Source organism: Somniosus microcephalus, chromosome 13, assembly GCF_052327205.1.
Source record: "Somniosus microcephalus isolate GS21.2 chromosome 13, FLI_Smic_1.0, whole genome shotgun sequence".
NCBI lineage: Eukaryota > Metazoa > Chordata > Chondrichthyes > Squaliformes > Somniosidae > Somniosus > Somniosus microcephalus.
In genome coordinates this window covers 34917199-34937857 of record NC_140999.1, presented here as the reverse complement: position 1 = coordinate 34937857, position 20659 = coordinate 34917199, and the positions used below count along the sequence as shown (strand labels likewise).

General features: G+C 47.5%; 1 protein-coding gene across 1 annotated transcript in view; it reads left to right on the top strand.

Moving 5' to 3' along the window:
* Nucleotides 1-20659, top strand: part of zap70 (zeta chain of T cell receptor associated protein kinase 70) — a 148685-nt gene that overhangs the window by 43219 nt on the left and 84807 nt on the right. Inside the window, exon 2 of the mRNA XM_086004737.1 lies at nt 8832-9292. Coding sequence (XP_085860863.1) covers nt 8891-9292 — 402 coding nt within the window. The 5' untranslated portion in view covers nt 8832-8890. The remainder of the gene's footprint in view (nt 1-8831; nt 9293-20659) is intronic.

Sequence of the window (20659 nt, the reverse complement as noted above, 5' to 3'; positions counted from 1 at the left end):
GATGAGTGTGAAAGGAATGGCTTGGGCATTGTAGGGATGCTTTATGGTGCTGGTGTGGGGTGGTGCCAACCTGGCGCATCATGTGGCAGCCAGGGTGTACAGCATCAAGTGAAGTAAATCTTGTCATGGTGAGGCCATCGCTGGCCTCCCAGGCAGCGATGTGGCCGGGTGCTGATGGCCCTGTGTCCTGTGCAGCATCAGGTGATTGCTGTTGTTGTTGGTGCTGCTGGTGTGCCCGGTGATGCTGGTGTTGGGACTGATCGTGGTCGGATTCTGAGAACTAAGGTGAGATTTTTTTTTTAAGGACACCGATGCTGATGGAGTAGATGGCAGATGAACTTGAGATGACAGAAGCGATCTGGTGAGAGAGATTGTTCCAATGAGGTGACACTGGATACAGATTTTACTTCAAACACTTGTTAGCTGCAAAAAGCTCAATCTGTCTTCCAAATGCAGTAAGCAACAGCTTCTAAACTTGGAAAGTGAACACCTGTGAAATGGAAGCTTTTATAGACCATTTGCAGCTGTCAAGTTAGTAAATCATCCCATGCTGACACAACACCCGACCTCCTTACCTGACGTGATTCCCGAGCAGCAGGGAAGCCGTTGGCGAACACTAAAAATCTAAAGGTGAGCTTAAAGTAGTTATTAAGTCCTTGTTAACAAGCTCTTAATAATCTAAATTGCCTCCCCAGCTGCTTGGTGTCGGGTCTGTTCAACGCTGACAGACCTGACACCTGGGAGACTAGCATTGAGGCGGGTTGACAGCGGGGTCCCAACCCACTGTCAATCATTTCACATTTCACAGCTGACCCGCCTCCAATCCTGTCCTCTCAGCGCCGGTAAAATTCCAGCCAAAGTTTCCATATATCACCGCAGCCATTTCATGGTCCCCAGTCTAACTTGCCCTGCAGAATCTCTCAAAGGCCCTGTGTGGCATTTGATCTCTATCTGACTCCTGACATAACTGAAAGACACCTTACCGTCCTACTGCATCTATCCACAATTCTGGGAGGGAGTGGCCATTAAAAGGGCATTCGATGCCAGCGGAATAGGGAAATAAGTGAGAGGTTGGCCAGTGGTGCATTACCCGGGACCCCTCCTCTGGCAGATGTAGACATATATAGAAACACATAGACATTACAACATGGAAACAGATCATTTAGCCCAACCAGTCTGTGTCAACATTTAATCTCTATGCCAGCATAGGCCTATTGTAGCAGAAGCACCCACCAGTAATACCCATCAGAACCTTCCCCCGTCCTGGAGACTCCAGCGAGCTGATCCCAACCTAACTGCTGGCATCCAAGGTTCACGGATGGTCAGGGCCCACATCTTTTATACTGCAAAATGTTCTGATTTAGCAAAAGTAATATTGATTTATTTTGAAGAAAGTTACACAGGTAAATCTATCTACTGTGACTTTTTCATGAAAGAAAAACAATTTAAGATTAATTTTTAAACTTATCTCCCTAACTGTTTCCATAATTTATAGGTGTAAGGTTCCAATGTGTTTAAGTATATATATGATTGGCAGCTTTACTTGATCTTGAAAGATATTTTGTTTCTAATAAGCATTTTTATTGGGTTATCAAGAACATACGTTCACAATTTATGACACCATTATATATTACTACATATATTTTATGGTGCCATTGTATAATTAAGGGTACAGTCAGAAATATATTTTATGAGCTCATTGTATATTTAGGTGTACAATCACACACGGGCCTCATGTGGAGTACTGCATTCAGTTTTAGGCACCGAATCTCAGGAAGGATAAAGGCATTGGAAGGGATACAGTACAGATTCACCTGAATTATGCCAGGGTTTAAAGCATCAAAATATGACAACAGGTTGCGTAAAGTTAGCTTGTATTCCCTTGAGTTTAGAAGTATGGGGGGGGGGTGGGTGATCGAATTGCGGTGTTTAAAATGATGAAGGGATTCGATAGGGTAGATACGGAGAAACTATTTCCTCTGGTGAGAGAATCTAGCAACATAGAAACATAGAAGATAGGAGCAGGTGTAGGCCATTTGGCCCCTCGAGCCTGCTCCGCCATTTAATGAGATCATGGCTGATCATCCAAATTCAGTACCCGGTCCCTGCTTTTTCCCCATATCCCTTGATCCCTTTAGCCTTAAGAAATATATCTAACTCCTTCTTGAATATATTTAATGAATTGGCCTCAACTGCCTTCTGTGGTAGAGAATTCCACAGATTCACCACTCTCTGGGTGAAGAAATTCCTCCTCATCTCAGTCCTAAATGGCTTACCCCTTATCTTTAGACTGTGACCCCTGGTTCTGGACTCCCTCGCCATCAGGAACATCCTTCCTGCATCTAGTCTGTCTAGTCCTGTTAGAATTTTATAAGTTTCAATGAGATCCCCTCTCATTCTTCTAAACTCCAGCGAGTATAAGCCCAATCGACCCAATCTCTCCTCATACGTCATTCCTGCCAACCCAGGTATCAGTCTGGTGAATCTTCGCTGCACTCCCTCCATGGCAAGAACATCCTTCCTCAGATAAGGCGACCAAAACTGCACACAATACTCAAGGTGTGGTCTCACCAAGGCCCTGTACAACTGCAGCAAGACATCCTTGCTCCTGTACTCGAATCCTCTCGCTACGAAGGCCAACATACCATTTGCCTTCTTAACCGCCTGCTGCACCTGCATGCTTACCTTCAGCGTCTGGTGCACAAGGACACCCAGGTCTCGTTGCACTTCCCCTTCTCCCAATCTATTGCCGTTCAGATAATAATCTGCCTTCCTGTTTTTGCCACCAAAGTGGATAACCTCGCATTTATCCACATTATATTGCACCTGCCATGCATCTGCTCAATCACCCAACCTGTCTAAATCATACTGCAGTTTCTCGGCATCCTCCTCACAGCACACACACCCACCCAGCTTTGTGTCATCTGTAAACTTGGAGATATTACATCTACTTCCCTCGTCTAGATCATTTATATATATTGTGAATAGCTGGGGTCTGAGCACCGATCCCTGCGGTACCCCACTAGTCACTGCCTGCCACTCAGAAAAGGACCCGTTTATTCCAACTCTTTGCTTCCTGTCTGCCAACCAGTTCTCTATCCAAGTCAGTACCTTACCCCCAATCCCATGTGATTTAACTTTACACACTAATCTCTTATGCGGAACCTTATCGAAAGCCTTCTGAAAGTCCAAATACACCACATCCACTGGTTCTCCCTTATCTATTCTACCAGTTACATCCTCAAAAAATTCCAGTAGATTAGTCAAGCACGATCTACCTTTTGTAAATCCATGTTGACTTTGTCCGATCCTGTCACTGTTTTCCAAGTGCTCTGCTATTACATCTTTTATAATGGACTCTAGCATTTTCCCCACTACCGACGTCAGGCTTACCGGTCTGTAATTCCCCGTTTTCTCTCTTACACTTTTTTTTGAATAGTGGGGTAACATTAGCTACCCTCCAATCCATGGGAAGTGTTCCAGAGTCTATAGAATTTTGGAAGAACAAGAGGGCATCGTCTTAAAGTTAGAGCTAAGCCATTTAATAGTGAAATCAGGGAGCACTTTTTTCACACAAAGTGTAGTGGAAATTTGGAATTCCCTTCCCCAAGAAACAGTGGGTGCTGGGTCACTTGAAATTTTCAAGACTGATAGCGATAGATTTTTGTTAGATAAGGGTATCAAGAGATTTGGAGAAAAGGTGGGTAAACGGAGTTGAGGTACAGAACAACTATGATCTATTTGAATGGTGGAACAGACTCGAGGCTCTGAATGGCCTACTCCTGTTCAAAATTCTAAGTCACAGAACTGGGGTGTGCTTTTATGCACCTGATGTTCAGTAATATAGATGTAACTGTTCATTAATATACTTGATAATTCTATAGCTGAGATAGCATCACTTAACAGAACTTTACATGAGGTTTTCTTATTTATTCCCCATGGAATTTCCTGCCTTTCTCTTGATGGCTTCGGGAGAATTGGTAAATTTGGAATCCGTTCCCCTGGTACCTGTTGAAGATTGAGCATGAGCAAAGGAAATCAAAATTGCATCTCTCCGCGATGATACATTTCTCTCACAGGCACCATGCAGTCAGGGTGCACAGGAGTACAAATATATTTAAGGGCACATTTACATTACAACTGTACCATTAATGCCAAGTGGTTTTGCAGTAGTGTAAATGCAGCCTGAATCCAGCGTCATTGCCCAGCCTGACATTAGCACAAAGTGGAGTGAAGCTCTCTGGAGGAAGAAATTACAATCCACTTCACTTAGGAGTCATTTTGGGTCTTCACACCCGATTTACACTTCATAAGTTTATAGCATTGGTACAATGATGAATCTGCTTCACACGGACACTAAACTGGGCTGTAATTCTGTGAGACCCATCCTGGGGGTGGATCTTGTGTAGGTGGAACGTGCACCTGCCTCTTGTTTGAACCCCTGATTCTGTCCCATTTCCCAAGGTCAGGGACACTTAAATATTTTTGGTGTGCACTGGCGCCATTTGTAGCACAGCTGGACTGTCTGGGGGTGATTTTCATTCAGAAGTCGGAAAGGAGGCGGGACTACAACTTTCGGGGTTGTAGTCCCGCCTCCATTGAGATGCAACCAATCCACGCGATTTTAACTTGATTGACCTTGTTGAGCCCGCCCAGCGGGCTCAGCACGCCAATTAAGGGCCACCTGGCAACAGGTGATGTCACAGACTGAAATTTCATCTGTCAAGATGTTTTGACAGATGAAATATCAATGTTTCACAGCTGTTTGAAGCTGTCAAACACTGAGGCCTAGAAATTCAGTGCCCTTAGCGCCGATTTTGCGGCGCTAGAGGGCCTAGCGCTGCAATTGGCGCCGGTTCCTAAATTGTCTGGGGCCCTTCCGTGGCGGTAGACCGGTAGCGCTGCGCCGGCACCGATGACGTCATCGGTGTGCGCAGCGTCCCGGTTGCCGTGGTAACCCGGCCCCAAGCTGAAATTCAGTTGCGCCCGCCTCGCCCGTGGCAGGCGCAACTAAGACTCTGGCAACAGAGTCTTCCCCCAGTGTGCGCCGGCGCATAAAGGTGGAGCGGCGGCCGGCCGCGTTCCCGGCGGCCGCCTGCCCGCACCTCCCTTCCCGGACTCCTGCATTCCCCCCCCGCGGCCCTGATCAGTGTCTCATGCGAGCCCGGCACTTCCCCGAGGTGCCGGGCTCAGATGTCGGGTCAATCCGCCGGACAGTTGTCGGCTGCAGGCAGCTCCTCCTTAACAGGAGGAGGAGGCCTGCAGTTCCCCCGCCTGCCGCACCGCATCGGGTGCCGCAGCGGGGGATTAGCGCCGGGAAACCCAAGTTCACGCCCGTTTTGAGGCGCTAAAGGAGGGTTTTAGCGCCCGCCGCCGTCTGGGCCCGGCGCACCCGAATTTTCGTCGGGCGCTGCCACATTACCGCTGGCGCAAACTTTCTGGCGCTACAGCCCTGGCAAGACCAGAACCCAATTTCTAGGCCTGACAGTCTTACTTCTAACCTGAGTCCTTCTACACAGACTCAGTTAGAAATCTCACCGGCACAGAAAGCTGCAGGCTGTCACTTTTGACAGTTTGCAGCCATTCTGCTTTCTGTGCCGGTTAGATGATGGACTCCCGAAACCTAGAGGAAGGAAGGCTGAAAAGGTAAGTACAGGTAATTTAAACTTCTTTACACACTTCAGACACACCAAACACACTTACCTTTGCACTCATGCACCCATCACTCACCTGAACACCGACATCTCGACCCCTCCAAGTCCTTCAAATCGACGGCCCGACTCCTCTAACTTGGCGTGGTTTGGAGCCGTTGGGAATCCCACACTTCAAGCTTTAAAATAGGGATTAGGCTAAAAACTGCCTGTTAACTACAGTTAATTGGCACTAATCCCTTCCCGCCTCGGGTAGGCGGGTCCCAGTGCGGGGCGGGTACCCGCCTCCTTTGAAACTTACATGGAGGCGGGTTGGGGGTGGGATGGTGTCGGGTCCCCCGAATTCAGGACTTTAACGCCTCCAATCCTGACTCCACGGGCCAATGAAAATCGACCCCTCTGTCTCATCTGGGGGAGAGGAAAATCCAATTGTAGGACTCAACATGAGGACTTGTTTAATTTAGTATGATTGCAATGACACAAATTCTGCTGGGTGACTGAGCCAGATATATGCTTGGGGATGTGTTCTGTCATGTCCCCATATCCCCTTCTCCTGAAGGGTAGATCTGGCAGCATAAAATCCCCCCCAAAATTTGTAGGTGGGTGTATGTAAATCAGATGAGAATGAAGGAAACATGGCCCTCACCGTGGTACCTGCCATATGCCCAGTTTGAATGCTATATAGTGAGGCTGCCTATTATGCCCTGGCATCCAGCATTCAGCGTTTGGTGGAGGGGGCCATTGATGTTGCCTGTGTAAGCATTATCAGAGCATAGACCCCTGGCACACCGGAGAAATTTTTCTAAAAAATGTTTTATGTTCTGTAGGCAGCTCAGTGGCTGCTGCCTTCCCCCTGTTGTAGCAGCACCCCCACAGCCTGTTCTAGTAACTCGCAGTCCCCAGTCCCTGGTGGATGCATGCAAATGCTCCTTGGGCAGGAAAATCAGCCAGGTCATAGAAATGCCCACCAATGTCCAAAAAATGGTCGTTGGAATTTTCTCTAGGTAGGCGGGTTGGAAGTGAGGGCGGGGGCTATGAGGTGGGCGGGAAACCCGGGAGGCCTGATTTGCATGTCAGGACTCCGATTCCTGTCTGCAGCCAGCCAGACTGAGAGGGCAGGGATCGCGGGGGGGGGGGGGCGGGGGCTCAGGGATTCTGGGAGGGTCAGGGATCGCCAGGAGGGGTCGGGGATCGGCATGGGCTCGGTCGGGGATCGGGGGCTCGGTTGGGGATCGGGAATGGGGGGGCAGAGGCTGGGGGTTCGCCAAGGTGGGGGGCCAGCCGGGGATCAGCGGGGGCGTGGGGGGAGAGATCTCATAGTGGGGTTCGGAGGACTGGGGGGGGGTGATCGGAGGCCTCGTTGTGGGGTCTCCGATCGCAGGAGGTGGGCTAGGCAGGGACCCTGTATCCAGGAGGTAGTCACTTACTTCCTGGATGCAGCAGTATCTGCCTCGGTTTAACTGCCGGGTTTCACGAATTTTGTGAAACCCATCCACATGCAGTTAAATTCAAAATGGAGGTGAAAAAAGAGGCTTCTAGTCATTATAATATTTAAATTGACATTCCGACCCCTGGCAGCGGGTTGGCTGCCCTCAACCACCCACCCCCCCCACCCTGCATCCCGCCCCCGTCCCGCCTCCAGAAAACCTGGAAGTGGCCGGGTTGGAGGCGGGATCAGGTTGGGAATCACATTTTTAACAATTTAACTGCCTCCACATTCCAAACCCACCCGTTTTTTTAGGGGAAAATTCCGGCCGTCATTTTCAGTTTCCACACTTTCCCAAAAGTATTCCAGACAGAAAAAAATTCTGTTGCTGAGGAATAATATTTGATTTCTGTATCATATTATCTTCTGCTTCCATTATATTGGATTAAAATTCTAGAAAATTAAGTCTGGAAATAATATGAATATCAGTAGGGTTGATATTAAGCTGCTGATTTTCCTCTGATAAATGCCCAGGGAATGCTCAGTTCATATTACAAAACAGAGAAAATATGGGTGGAGATCCATGACAATGAGTCTCTGGTTGCTTGAGGATTTCCAGGCTGCGTTGGTGTGCTTGCAGCCTGGAGTAGGTGCGAGTATGGGGCTGCTATGCAAAGGAGGCACATTCTGTTCATTTTCCTGCAGGTAAGCCGGGCAAGTGCCCAACTGCAAGGTTGCAGTTGGAGTCAGAAATTGGTGTTAGGCCTTGTGCCCAACTCTGCTCAGATTGGAGGATCTGAGTAGGGTAGGTAGCGAGGCCACGGAGGTTCTGAAAAAGTTTGACTTATTTTTTTTCAGGTCCTCCATCGATATTCGGGCCTGGAGTTGATGCCATTAATGGCCTTCAGGGGCAGTTGGATTTCAGTCCCTGATTCTGGGCGCCCCTGGGGAATGATGGTTCTATGATAATGGTCTGAACCCAGCAATACAGGCAGATTCAGGCAGATTCAGCCCGCTTGATTGGCACTCCATCCACCACCTTCAACATTCACTCCCTCCACCACCGGCGCACTGTGGCTGCAGTGTGTACCATCTACAAGATGCACTGCAGCAACTCGCCAAAGCTCCTTCAACAGCACCTTCCAAACCCGTGACCTCTACCACTTAGAAGGACAAGGGCAGCAGACGCATGGGAACATCACCACCTACAAGTTCCCCTCCAAGCCATACACCATCCTGACTTGGACCTGTATCGCCGTTCCTTCACTGTCGCTGGGCCAAAATCCTGGAACTCCCTTCCTAACAGCATTGTGGGTGTACCTACACCATATGGACTGCAGCGGTTCAAGAAGGTGGCTCACCACCATCTTCTCAAGGGCAATTAGGGATGGGCACTAAATGCAGGCCTAGCCAGCGACGCCCACATCCCATCAATGAATAAAAAAATTAAAAAAATGTCAGGTGCAGCGCACTTCAGGTGCTCTTTGTCTGACAAGCATCAGGCAAAAAGGGGTGGAGGGGGACGAGAAGAAAAATCAGCCTCTTAATTATTTTTAACATGAGCATCTAATAGCCACTGATGAAATCTTCCGTGGCTACTTTTGCTTTTTAATGATGTGAATATTATTCTCACTGCTTCCGCTGTTTTTAATGAGACACAATGAAAAGGTGTCAAAAGCTATCTATTAGAAATCGAATTTTTGTTATAAACTAAACACTTTCGCTGTATACTGATCCTTTTTATTTTTCTTCAGGTACAAGGAGGCCAGAAACAAAGAACTGCTGATCTAAAGCAAGTAAACCTCAAGCAACCATGCGTGATCTTGCTTACAACCTGCCTTTTTTTTATGGCAGCATATCCCGTTCTGAAGCCGATGAATACCTCAAGTTGGGAGGAATGTCTGACGGGCTCTTCCTGTTGCGCCTATGTCTACGTAACCTTGGAGGTTATGTTTTATCAGTTGTCAATGAACTAAAGGTCTACCATTACCCAATTGAGCGTCAGTTGAATGGGACTTATGCCATAGCTGGTGGCAAGTCTCACTGTGGGCCCGAAGAGCTCTGTGAATATTACTCTCGAGATGCTGATGGATTGCCCTCGGTACTTCGCAAACCCTGCCTTCGACCAACCGGAATCGAACCGAAGCCTGGGGTATTTGACAGTATTAGGGAACATATGTTACGAGAGTATGCTCGCCAGACATGGAACCTTGAGGTAATTATTAAACTAATACTTACGGATCAGTTCATAGGTTAATCAAGTCAATCCAGCCCCTATTAGACTTGAACCATTCTCGAGTTCAGGATGTGATTCGGATTATGTAATAGGAATATGTAAAACAATAAATAATTTAAATTAAATACTCTGAAAGTAAGTACAAAAAAAGAAAATTGGAACATGGAAATCCAAAAATTATTTAAAATGACAATCAGATGCCAGTAGTAGACTACAGTTAGAATTAATCTGGAAAATAACCAATAAAACACTCATATCATTTTTGAAATTTCAAAAATGAAATTAAAAAGAAGTGATAGTTCAAATTTTAAGCCTTGATTTTAACGTGGAGCGTGAGTGCACCAAGGCGGGGCTGGGGCTGGCGATAAACTTGCATGACTGCATGGCGGGATTACAATATTGCAGGACCGACTCCTGCCAGGAGGGGTTGATGTGGAGGCCGGCGGGAGCTGGAAATTGCGTGGCAGAGGGCAGTCGCTGGGGACACAAAGAAACGGTCGGCAGCAGTCAGGTAAGCGAATCGAGGAGGGAGGAGAGGGGAGGGTAGGGAGGGGAGGGAGGGTCTGCAGATGATTGCGGTTTAAGGGGGAGGGGGTTTCTCAGGTGATCACGGTCGGGGAGGGGGAGGGGAAGGAAGCCCTGGGCCGATGAGGTCCAAGGTTTCCTAGTGGTGCCTGGTGAAGCACTCCTGCTGCTCCTGGCCAAGAAGGAAACTATAAAAAATTACATTTACTTATCTTCTCAGCCCTCTTCTGGGCCTGCTCCTGCATGGCGCAAGGTTTCCCTGGCAAGGCCAACATGGTTGCTGAACACTCAGGTGTACATCAAAATCTCATTGGGGTCTGGATGACATCATCAGATCCTGACGTTTGCATTTCAATAGGGCTCTTGTCTGCACGGCCAAAGGCTTTGCACACTGACCAAAACGCACCTGTAAAAATAGTGAGTGGTGCATTGATTTTAACCCCTTGCCTGCCCCATTCTCGTAGGGCACGGGGTGTTAAAATTAGGCCTTAAGTGTTTAGTACACACTGCTAAAATTTATTAGTCATACTTCATAAACACTCACCCATGGCTGATTTAATTTACAACGGGCCGTATTTTCCGATCGGAGGCTTCCCGTGTGCAGAGGCCTCCTGTTAAATCCGTGAATCTTGATGTATGGTGTCCTTCAATAAATCGACAGAGACTGCAGAGGAACAATCAACAGGTGTTTACTGGATGAGGGTTACTCTAAAAACTAACAGTACAAATCCCTACTCAGGGTTTATATACAGGTGTGGTCACTGCCGGTACTACAGTATACAGGAGCTGTAAAAAGTAGTTCTCCCCTTAAAGGTACATACACTACAATTCCTCCCCTTTTAGATTAACAGTACCATAACATTCATTTAACAATTAACACTTTTAACATGCAACATTAACTGAAAATAGTCCATTTATAATTTCAGTCTTCGGGGCGGCTTCCTGCTCCTTTCTGGATAGCGCCTTTCCTGAGTGTCTTGCTCTTGGTGCGGAGGCGATTCTGGCCCCCTGTCGTCGGTTGGTTCATCAGCTTCCGATGCTACTGTTTCTGGGGTACATGCTACTGGTATGTCGGGTTCATCACCAGGTACGTATGGGCGAGACATGGGGTTTACTCGTTCCTGTGACTCTAGGATCTGGTCAACATGGCGTCTCACAATGTTCTCCCCAACATCCACTGTGCACATTAGTGGCCCCTGCCGTGTGCATATCGTCCCTGGTTGCCATTTCTCTGTTCGGTAGTCGCGGGCCAAGACTGGTTGCCCTACATTGAAGCTCCTTGTCGGCTTCTCATTGATGTGCTGGAATTGCTTATTCTCAACATCTCTTCGTACATTTGGTCTGAGCAAATCCATACGAGGTCTCAACCTTCGGTTAAAGAACATCATGGCCGGGGTCTGGTTGGTGACTGCATGTGTCGCATTTCTGTAGGCTAACAGGAAATTGTCCACCTTGTGCTGCAGTGGAATGTCGTCATCGCACATGGCCCTTACTGCTTTCTTAAAGGTTTGTACGAACCTCTCAGCCAATCCATTTGTGGCTGGATGATACGGGGCGGATGTGTAATGCTTTACCCCATTCCTCTTCATAAATCTTCGAAACTCCTTGGACACAAACTGTGGTCCGTTATCAGAGCAAATCTGCTCTGGCAAGCCGTTCCTGGCAAATATGGTCAGTAGGACTGCAATAGTTTTCTCCGTGGTGGTGGAGGACATTTTGATCACCTCAGGCCATTTCGAGTGCGCATCCATGGCTATTAAAAATATTGAGTCCATGAATGGACCAGCAAAATCAATATGCACCCGTTGCCATGGAGATGAGGGCCACTCCCATGGGTGTAGAGGGGCATGTGGTGGTGCATTTTGGACCTTCTGGCATCCTGAGCAGCTCTTTGTCAGGTCCTCGATTTGCTGATCGATCCCTGGCCACCACACATAAGCCCTAGCAAGGCTTTTCATTTTCACCCCTCCCAGATTGCCTTCGTGAAGCTCGTTGAGCACTCCCTCCCTTAACTTGGGTGGAATTACCACTCGGGATCCACACATCAAGGTCCCCTGGCATACTGACAGCTGTTCTCTTCTGGATGAGAATGCTGGCAACAGTGAGTCGCCATGTGTTGGCCATCCCTTCACCGTCAAGTCATATACCCGAGACAGTGTCGGGTCATTTCGGGTCTCCTTCTCTATATCCGCGTTAGTTACAGGCAAGCATTCAATTATAGTCAAATGAAATATTTCGACAGGGTCCACTGCTGGTGCTTCCTCCGCAGTAGGCAGTGGCAGGCGTGATAGCCCATCAGCGTTTCCATGCTGTTTCGTGCCCTTATACTCGATTTCATATTGGTTCGCCCCTAGAAAAAGGGACCATCTTTGTAGCCGTTGCGCAGTCATCACCGGAACGCCCTTCTTTGGATTAAAGATGGAGACAAGTGGTTGGTGGTCAGTCAGCAAGGTGAACTTCTGCCCGTGCAGATAGTGATTGAACTTTTTCACTCCCCACACTAGGCTGAGGGCCTCCCTGTCTATCTGGGCGTAGTTACGCTCGGCTGAGGTTAGTGATCGTGACACAAAGGCTATTGGCCTCTCTGAGCCGTCCGAGAATTTGTGCGACAGCACCGCTCCAATGCCATAGGGTGATGCATCACATGCCAACCTAATTGGTAGTGCTGGGTTGAAATGAGCCAACACCTCTTTTGATGTGATCAATTCTTTGCTCTTCTGGAAAGCTCGTTTACATTCCTCATTCCACTTCCATGGTACCCCCGTTTGCAGTAGGGTGTTCAGTGGGTGTAGTACGGTGGACAAATTTGGCAAGAACTTATGGTAGTAGTTCACCAGCCTGAGGAACGACCTTAGTTGTGACACATTTTCCGGTGCTGGAGCCTTGACTACTGCCTCAATCTTTTCAGGGGACTTATGTAACCCCTCTTCATCAATAACGTGGCCACAATACGAGATCTGCTTCTGGAAAAACTCGCATTTGTGGCGATTAGCTCGGAGCCCATATTCCTTCAATCTAGTGAGCACCTGCTCCAGGTTGGCGAGGTGATCACTGTCATTTTCGCCCGTGACCAGGATGTCATCCAAATAACACTGGGTCCCTGGAATCCCTTGCAGGACTTGATCCATTGCCCTTTGCCAAATAGCCGGAGCTGATGCTACCCCGAACACCAGCCGGTTGTATTGGTAGAGACCTTTATGAGTGTTGATCGTGAGGTACTGTTTCGAGGCTTCTTCTACCTCCATTTGCAGGTACGCCTGGGCCAGATCAACCTTAGTGAAGCGTTTCCCTCCAGATAGCGAGGCGAAAATATCTTCAATCCGCGGAAGCGGATATTGTACCGTGTGAAGGACTGGGTTCACTGTCACCTTAAAGTCCCCAGAGATGCGAACCTTCTTTGGTTCCCCAGGAGTATTACTCAATGACCTCTTCATTACAGGAACGATGGGTGTAGCCCACTCGCTCCAGTCCACTTTGGACAGTACTCCTGAACGTTCCAAACCTTCCAGCTCTGCTTCGACGGCTAGGCAGATCGCATAAGGCACCGGTCTGGCCTTAAAAAACTTTGGGCTTGCATTTTCCTCTATTTTAATCATCGCTGTTATGCTTTTTAGTGTTCCGAGTTCCTCCTGGAACACTTCTTGTGCGTCAGTTAGCATTTTTGACAGTCGTCCAGGTGTGACGTCGTCATCCTTTTTGGCATCTACAGTCAGTGCTTGTATGGAATGCCAATCTAGCTGTATCTTCCGGATCCATTCACGTCCTAGTAGTGGTGGTCCTCCCTCTGGCAATACATATAGGTCCATTTTTGGTGTTTCCTTGCCGTTATATATAACGTTCACCCTTATTTTTCCTTTGGGGTAGACTTTTTGCCCCGTGTACGTCTTCAAGACGATCTCTGTATCTCTCAAGGGTATATGTGAGAATAGCCGCTTGTAGTCCCTTCGGTTTATGACTGTTAGGGCTGATCCTGTGTCCAATTCCATTTTCACTTGGACTCCGGCTATCTTGAGCGTGACCCAGATAGTTTGGTGATCCTCCGTTTTGATCACATTATGTAGTTTCAGACAACCCAGCTCCTTGCTTCCGGAGTCTGTATCCCTTTTCTGTTCGTCTGAACTACTCTGCGTCACCTTATGTACCTTCTTGTACTTCTCCTGTGGAGATTTCTTGCTACTGGTTTTCTTTTCTGACTTGCAGAGTCTTGCTATGTGTCCTACTTTTCCACACTGTCTGCACACTTGGTCCTTGAACCAGCAATCCTTATGGTCGTGTGTTGTTCTGCCGCAGCGATAGCACCTCACTGTTCCGTATGCCATTTCATTTGTGCCATATTCTTGCGGTCTCCGTTGTATCTCAGCCGCGCCCCGTGCTGCTGCTTCATGTGATACTGCCATGCTGAAAGCCTTGTCCAGCGTAAGATCCTTTTCTGATAGAAACCGTTTCTGGGTTCCTTCACTTTGAAGCCCACACACGAACTTGTCCCTTAAAGTATCTGCTAGTCCCGTTCCAAACTGGCAGTGTTTCGATAGCTTGCGCAGTTCCATTAAATACGCAGCATTACTTTCATCTTTATGCTGGTTCCTTTTGTGAAACTTAAATCTTTCTGCTATCAGCAGCGGTGTGGGGTTTAAGTGGTCCTGTAGGATTGACACTATGTTTTCAAAATTCTTTTCCGCTGGTTTCTCTGGGGTTACTAGGTTTCGCAGTAAGCCATACGTTTTTGCACCCATTGAATTCAACAATACCAGCGCTTTCTTGTCATCTGGCACTTAATTCGCCTTGCAGTACACTTCAATGTGTTCGACATATGTCGTCCAATCTTCGACTTCATTGTCGAACGCTGTGATACTGCTACTCTTCGGCATTTAACATTTTAAAAAAAAAATTTAAATTTTTTTTTTTGGTGTGGTTAGACCGGCTCAAAATGGCGTCTCCCGCGCTTTCCCTTCTTCTCCGCTGGTTCAAAATGGCGTCTCCCGCGCTTTCCTTTCTTCCCGCGCTCTCCCTTCTTCTCCGCTGCGGCTAAAAAAAAAATGGCGTCTCCCTTCTTCTCCGTGGACGCTGCTCGGCCCTTGAACACTGGCTGCGCTCTGCGCATTTTCCTGCGCGCCTCTCTCGTTGACGCCACTCGGTCCTGAACCCCGGCTGCGCCCTGTGCGCTTTACCCTCTCTCGTTGACGCCGCTCGGTCTTCAACCCCGGCTGCGCCCTGTGCGCCTTACCCTCTCTCTTACCCCGTCGATGCTGCTCGGCCTTTTTCTATGCCGTCGGTCGGCTCCCGCCGTCGCTGTCCAGGAAGGGTCTGCGCCGTACCTGCTGCCAGCCCGCTGCGCTGGATCATCGCGACTGGAGAACCAAGCCCAGCTCTCCACAGCCTCCTCTGCGATGTTCAAGTCCTCTGTGGATGGTCGACGCCCGCACTTCTGGACTTGGCCTTCCCCTTTCACTGCTCTCCAGGAACGAATCCCTGGGAGGTGATGCAGAGTTGCAGGTAGGTTTGAATCCACTCGTCGCCAATGTTAAATCCGTGAATCTTGATGTATGGTGTCCTTCAATAAATCGACAGAGACTGCAGAGGAACAATCAACAGGTGTTTACTGGATGAGGGTTACTCTAAAAACTAACAGTACAAATCCCTACTCAGGGTTTATATACAGGTGTGGTTGCTGCCGGTACTACAGTATACAGGAGCTGTAAAAAGTAGTTCTCCCCTTAAAGGTACATACACTACACCTCCGATCTGGAAAAAATCTACGGACTTACCTGAGGGCTCCCAAGGTGCGGACACTTCTGCTCCTGGGCCTCTCCAAACTCGAAATGCACAGGGCCCACGTACCCCAGAGGTGCATGCGGTTCACAAGCGTCCCGGGGATCACATGGGCCATGGGGAGCCAATAGGAGAAGGGAATCTCCCTTCATACACTTGACAGGTAGACCTGTCAAATATATGAATGGAGATCACCCCAAAAACACAGTAAAACAGTAAAACAATAAATAAATACATTTAAAAAAATCACATTTTTAAAATTTGTTGAAATTACAATAAATTAAATATTTTAAACAAAAATTTAATTTTTTGAAGAAAATGATTAAAGTTTTTCATGGGGCTAAAAATAAACTTACCTTTTTTAAAAGTATTTTTAAATGATAAATGAAAATTTAAAAAAAACTTTTTTCAAATCTTATCCTGGTAAAAGCAGGCCTTACGCTTTTACCAGGCATAAGATTTCTATGGGTTTTCTGCGGGCGGAGGTTCTCCAGAAAGCAGAACTATCCGCCTGCAGAGGCCCTTCTCCAAGGCAGGCGTCCGATCTGTCAAGAGCATTCTTAATAGATCGGAAATGCCGGTTTTCAGTGCATGCGCTTGGCATGCCTGAAACCGACATTTCCGATGTCCCTACGGGTGTGTACACAGCTCGTACACACCCGTAGGGATCGGAATATCCGGCCCATTCACTTTAATTTCCTTAGTCTGTGTATAGAACAACATGAAATACAACAAACTTATTTTTTCACAGCTTAATGTTTTTGAAGTTGTGATGCTCAGTGTTTCATAGTGCTTAACTTCTTGCATTATTGCAAGAACTGCATACGCGTGCAGTGTCTGGCTGGTATTGTACGCTGTCACACGTGTTCCTTTTTCACCTCTGAGATCTAGGTGAAAAAGGAACATATCTGAAATTCTCTGTATGTTGGCTGGATGGTTCCTATTTCAAATAAGCATGGATATTTTCAACCCAGCTTATAGTGAGTGAGAGTCCATTGCAAAAATACTGTTATTATTTGGCACCAATTTGCACTGCTTTGGCAGTATGAGACAGGTGTGGGATAAGAATACAAAATAAAATAGAGAAATTCACACTTGTCAAATAGGTCAGTAAATGATGCAGAGAAAATGACCGTTGGCCTGCAGCTGACACTGCTTTAGGTGACCTGGCACTGGGTGGTAAGAATATGGAATATATTTCAATTAATGTATCGAAGGTTGCTATCAAGGATGAGGAAAGAAAATATATCCTGTTTAAGATCTAGTCCACTGTGCTTAAATGAAGAAGTTAGAATGAAATTTAATAAAAGCAGAAACTGCCAAGAGGAAAGTGCAAATTGACTGCCCAGCAATCAATTGCCTTCCATGGGTTGGGCTTTTGAATTGTTGAAAGTTCTTCACCGACCCTAGCAAAACTGGATGATAGTATCATGTTGACCTTTATAGTGCCCGCTTTGCTATGGCAGTAGTGGAAAATATGATGTACAATGTTATTCTGTCATTACCACCTTATTTGGCTAGACCCGCTCATTTTCTAAAAGTGAAAACATGTTCTATATTCCAATCCCCAGTGATATCACTGACCTTGATCAGCACAAAACACCACTAAAAAGTAGAATATTGTTAATCCTGTCTAAAAATGAGCGTGTGACGTAGTTTTCTTTTTTTACTTGAATTTGAAACAGTGAATATACTGTTTATTTACATTTCAGCTGGGAAATTGCTCCAGTTTATGAATCTACTATCTCTCTATCTCCCTCTCACTACTGATTCTGACCACCGCATAAAACTGCCCCTAGTTCAGTACTGCACTAATTGAAACTCAATTGGCAATCTCACTCAGAGAGGCTACAGGAATATTGATGTTGCAAATGGGAAATGTTACAATGGGGCATTAGGAGTTGCTCTTCACAGGTTAGATTTTGAGGTACATTGTTGGTATAGAGTGAATAGAGTTTTATTGTGCTTTTAATCACTGTATAGCTGACCTTGAAGGGCTTGATACTAGCACAGCAGGGCGGAGGGGAGAGGCTGATTGTCCTTTCCCCACTCACCCCAGCGTAAGTCCAGCAGTGCAGCTGTCACATGCACTCAATTTGATCCCGGCTGAAACTTGATGGTTTTCAGGGTTCATCTACTTCGTATTTATTGGACGAATGTCAGGCAGGATTCAGCACATGTTTCAAATGGGGGGAGAGAGAGAAGTAGCATGCTGATGTGAAGCTTCAAAGGCCTGTAGCTATGTAAATTTAGGCCTGGTGGCTACTGTCAGAAAGAGAAGCCAAATGGCCATGACTCTCACAATGCAGCCCTGCTGCTTGGAGGAATACTGAAATGCATTTACCTGAACATAGCTGCGGATCCGGCCCAGTTTGCATAACTGCTTTCCAGGTGGCTGCCCTGGGGAATCCCCACACAATGGGCTGGATTTTCCCTGCGGAGGCGGGATGGCGGCGGGAGAGCTGGTTGGCGGGTTCCGGTCCCGCTCCCGTCTGCAGCCGCACTCTCAAAAAGATTTTCCGAAGATTGGCCTCGTTAAGCCCGCCCTACAAGGTTCCTGGCCAATTAACAGGAAGCGGGTCTGATGACGTCATTTGATGACGCGTGATCAGCCGGTTTCCTTAAAGGGACCACGGCCACATTGATTTTGACAGTTGTGCTGTCAGTGTTCTGCAGCATTGAGGTGCTGCAAACACTGCACAAAGATGCACGGCTGCACCCAGGCTCTCCTATGACTCCTTCCATATGCTTATGGAGGGAGTCACAGCACGCAGGGAGGTTCTCTTCCCTTCCCATGGGCAGAAGAGACCTCCCCAGGAGATCAACGCAGCCTGGTTGCACATTGCACAGGAGGACACAAGCAGGGATGTCATCAGGAGGGCCTGTCTGCAGTAGCACCAACCTTTCAATGATCTCAGTAGATCACGAAACATTACTGCAAAGCCACACTCAAACTCACCCTGCTGTGCCACTCATCACATCCCCATCACTCTGCCTTCCATACCCTACTCCTGCACATCTTTACTCACACCAACTTACCGTGCACCTCCACCCATCCCTCTCTATCTACATTATCACTTCCCCATCTCACTAGCCACCCCTCACACTCACCCTCATCCTACTGCAAGCATACCAACTAACAACACACAAGGGTAGGCACTTGAGTGGTTTACCCAATGTTCATATGAAGTTTCTGGTAATGTGTTGCCATACAGTGAAATCTATATTTTCAACACTTCACCATATTGGACAGATCTGTGTGCACCTCAAGAAGTGTCGTACTGAGTTCCAGTGAATGTTGAGACATAACCATTGCCCTGTGTCCTGTGCAGCATCAGGTGATGGCGGAGAAGGTTGATAATGTTGTTGGTGATGTTGGTGTGCCTGTTGATGTTGGTGTTGGGGGTGATTGTGGAAGGATTCAGAGGACCAAGGTGTGTTTTTTCCAAAGGCACCGATGTTTCTGTAATAGATGGCAGATGCAAGTGAGATGACAGAAGCGATCTGTCAGTGTAAGAGAGGTTATTCCAATGAGGCGGCACTGATTATACAGTTGGCTCTAAACACTTGCAAGCTAAAGAAATCTCTATATGTCTTACAAGTGCAGTATCCAACAGTTTCTGAGCTCTGAAACTGAACATCTGCAACAAGGCATCCTTTATACCACTGCTGCAGCTGCCAGCTTATCAGATACATCAAAGCAGACTCAACTTATGACAGGGTGAGCTAGCGTGTTCCCTGAGCAGCGGGTAACCCGTGGGGAGCACGTAAAATTGCAAGGTAGCCTCAAAATAGCATTAAATTGGCTGTTAACAAGCCATTTAATGATCTAAATTGTCTCCCCCGCCGCTTGGTGTCGGTCAGTTCTGCGCAGACAGACCCAACACCTGGGAGACTCGCGTGGAGGCGGGTTGACTGCGGGTTTCCTACCCGCTGTCAATCTTTGCTATTTTGACATCGGGCCCGCCTCCGAACCCGCACTCTGAGTGCCGGCAAAATCCAGCCCAATGATGTGGAAGGTACTATGACATCACTCCTGCATCACTTACATTCCATTTGGCTCAGGCATGTGCTTCCTGTAGATCCCAGGAAATGTGTAGCAAGCACGGGTCCAGCAATAGAGTAATAGAGTCATAGAGTCATAGAGTTATACAGCACAGAAAGAGGCCCTTCAGCCCATCGCGTCCGCGCCGGCCATCAAGCCCTATCTAATCTAATCCCATTTTCCAGCATTTGTTCCGTAGCCTTGTATGCTATGGCATTTCAAGTGCTCATCCAAATGCTTCTTGAATGTTGTGAGGGTTCCTGCCTCTACCACCCTTTCAGGCAGTGAGTTCCAGATTCCAACCACCCTTTGGTGAAAAAGTTTTTCCTCAAATCCCCTCTAAACCTCCTGCCCCTTACCTTGAATCTATGCCCCCTTGTTATTGACCCCTCTACTAAGGGGAAAAGTTCCTTTCTATCCACCCTATCTATGCCCCTCATAATTTTGTATACCTCAATCAGGTCCCCCCTCAGCCTTCTCTGCTCCAAGGAAAACAACCCCAGCCTGTCCAGTCTTTCTTCATAGCTGAAGCGCTCCAGCCCAGGTAACATCCTGGTAAATCTCCTCTGCACCCTCTCCAAAGCAATCACATCCTTCCTATAGTGTGGCGACCAGAACTGCACACAGTACTCCAGCTGTGGCCTTACCAGCGTTTTGTACAGCTCTATCATAACCTCCCTACTCTTATATTCTATGCCTCGGCTAATGAAGGCAAGTATCCCATATGCCTTTTTAACCACCTTATCCACCTGTTCTGCTGCCTTCAGGGATCTATGTACATGCACACCAAGGTCCCTCTGATCCTTTGTCTTTCCTAGGGTCTTACCATTCATTGTGTATTCCCTTGCCTTGTTAGTCCATCCAAAATGCATCACCTCACACTTTTCAGGGTTAAATTCCATTTGCCACTGTTCCGCCCATCTGACCAACCCATCTATATCGTCCTGTAGCCTGAGGCTTCCCACCTCGCTATTTACCACCCCACCAATTTTCATGTCATCTGCGAA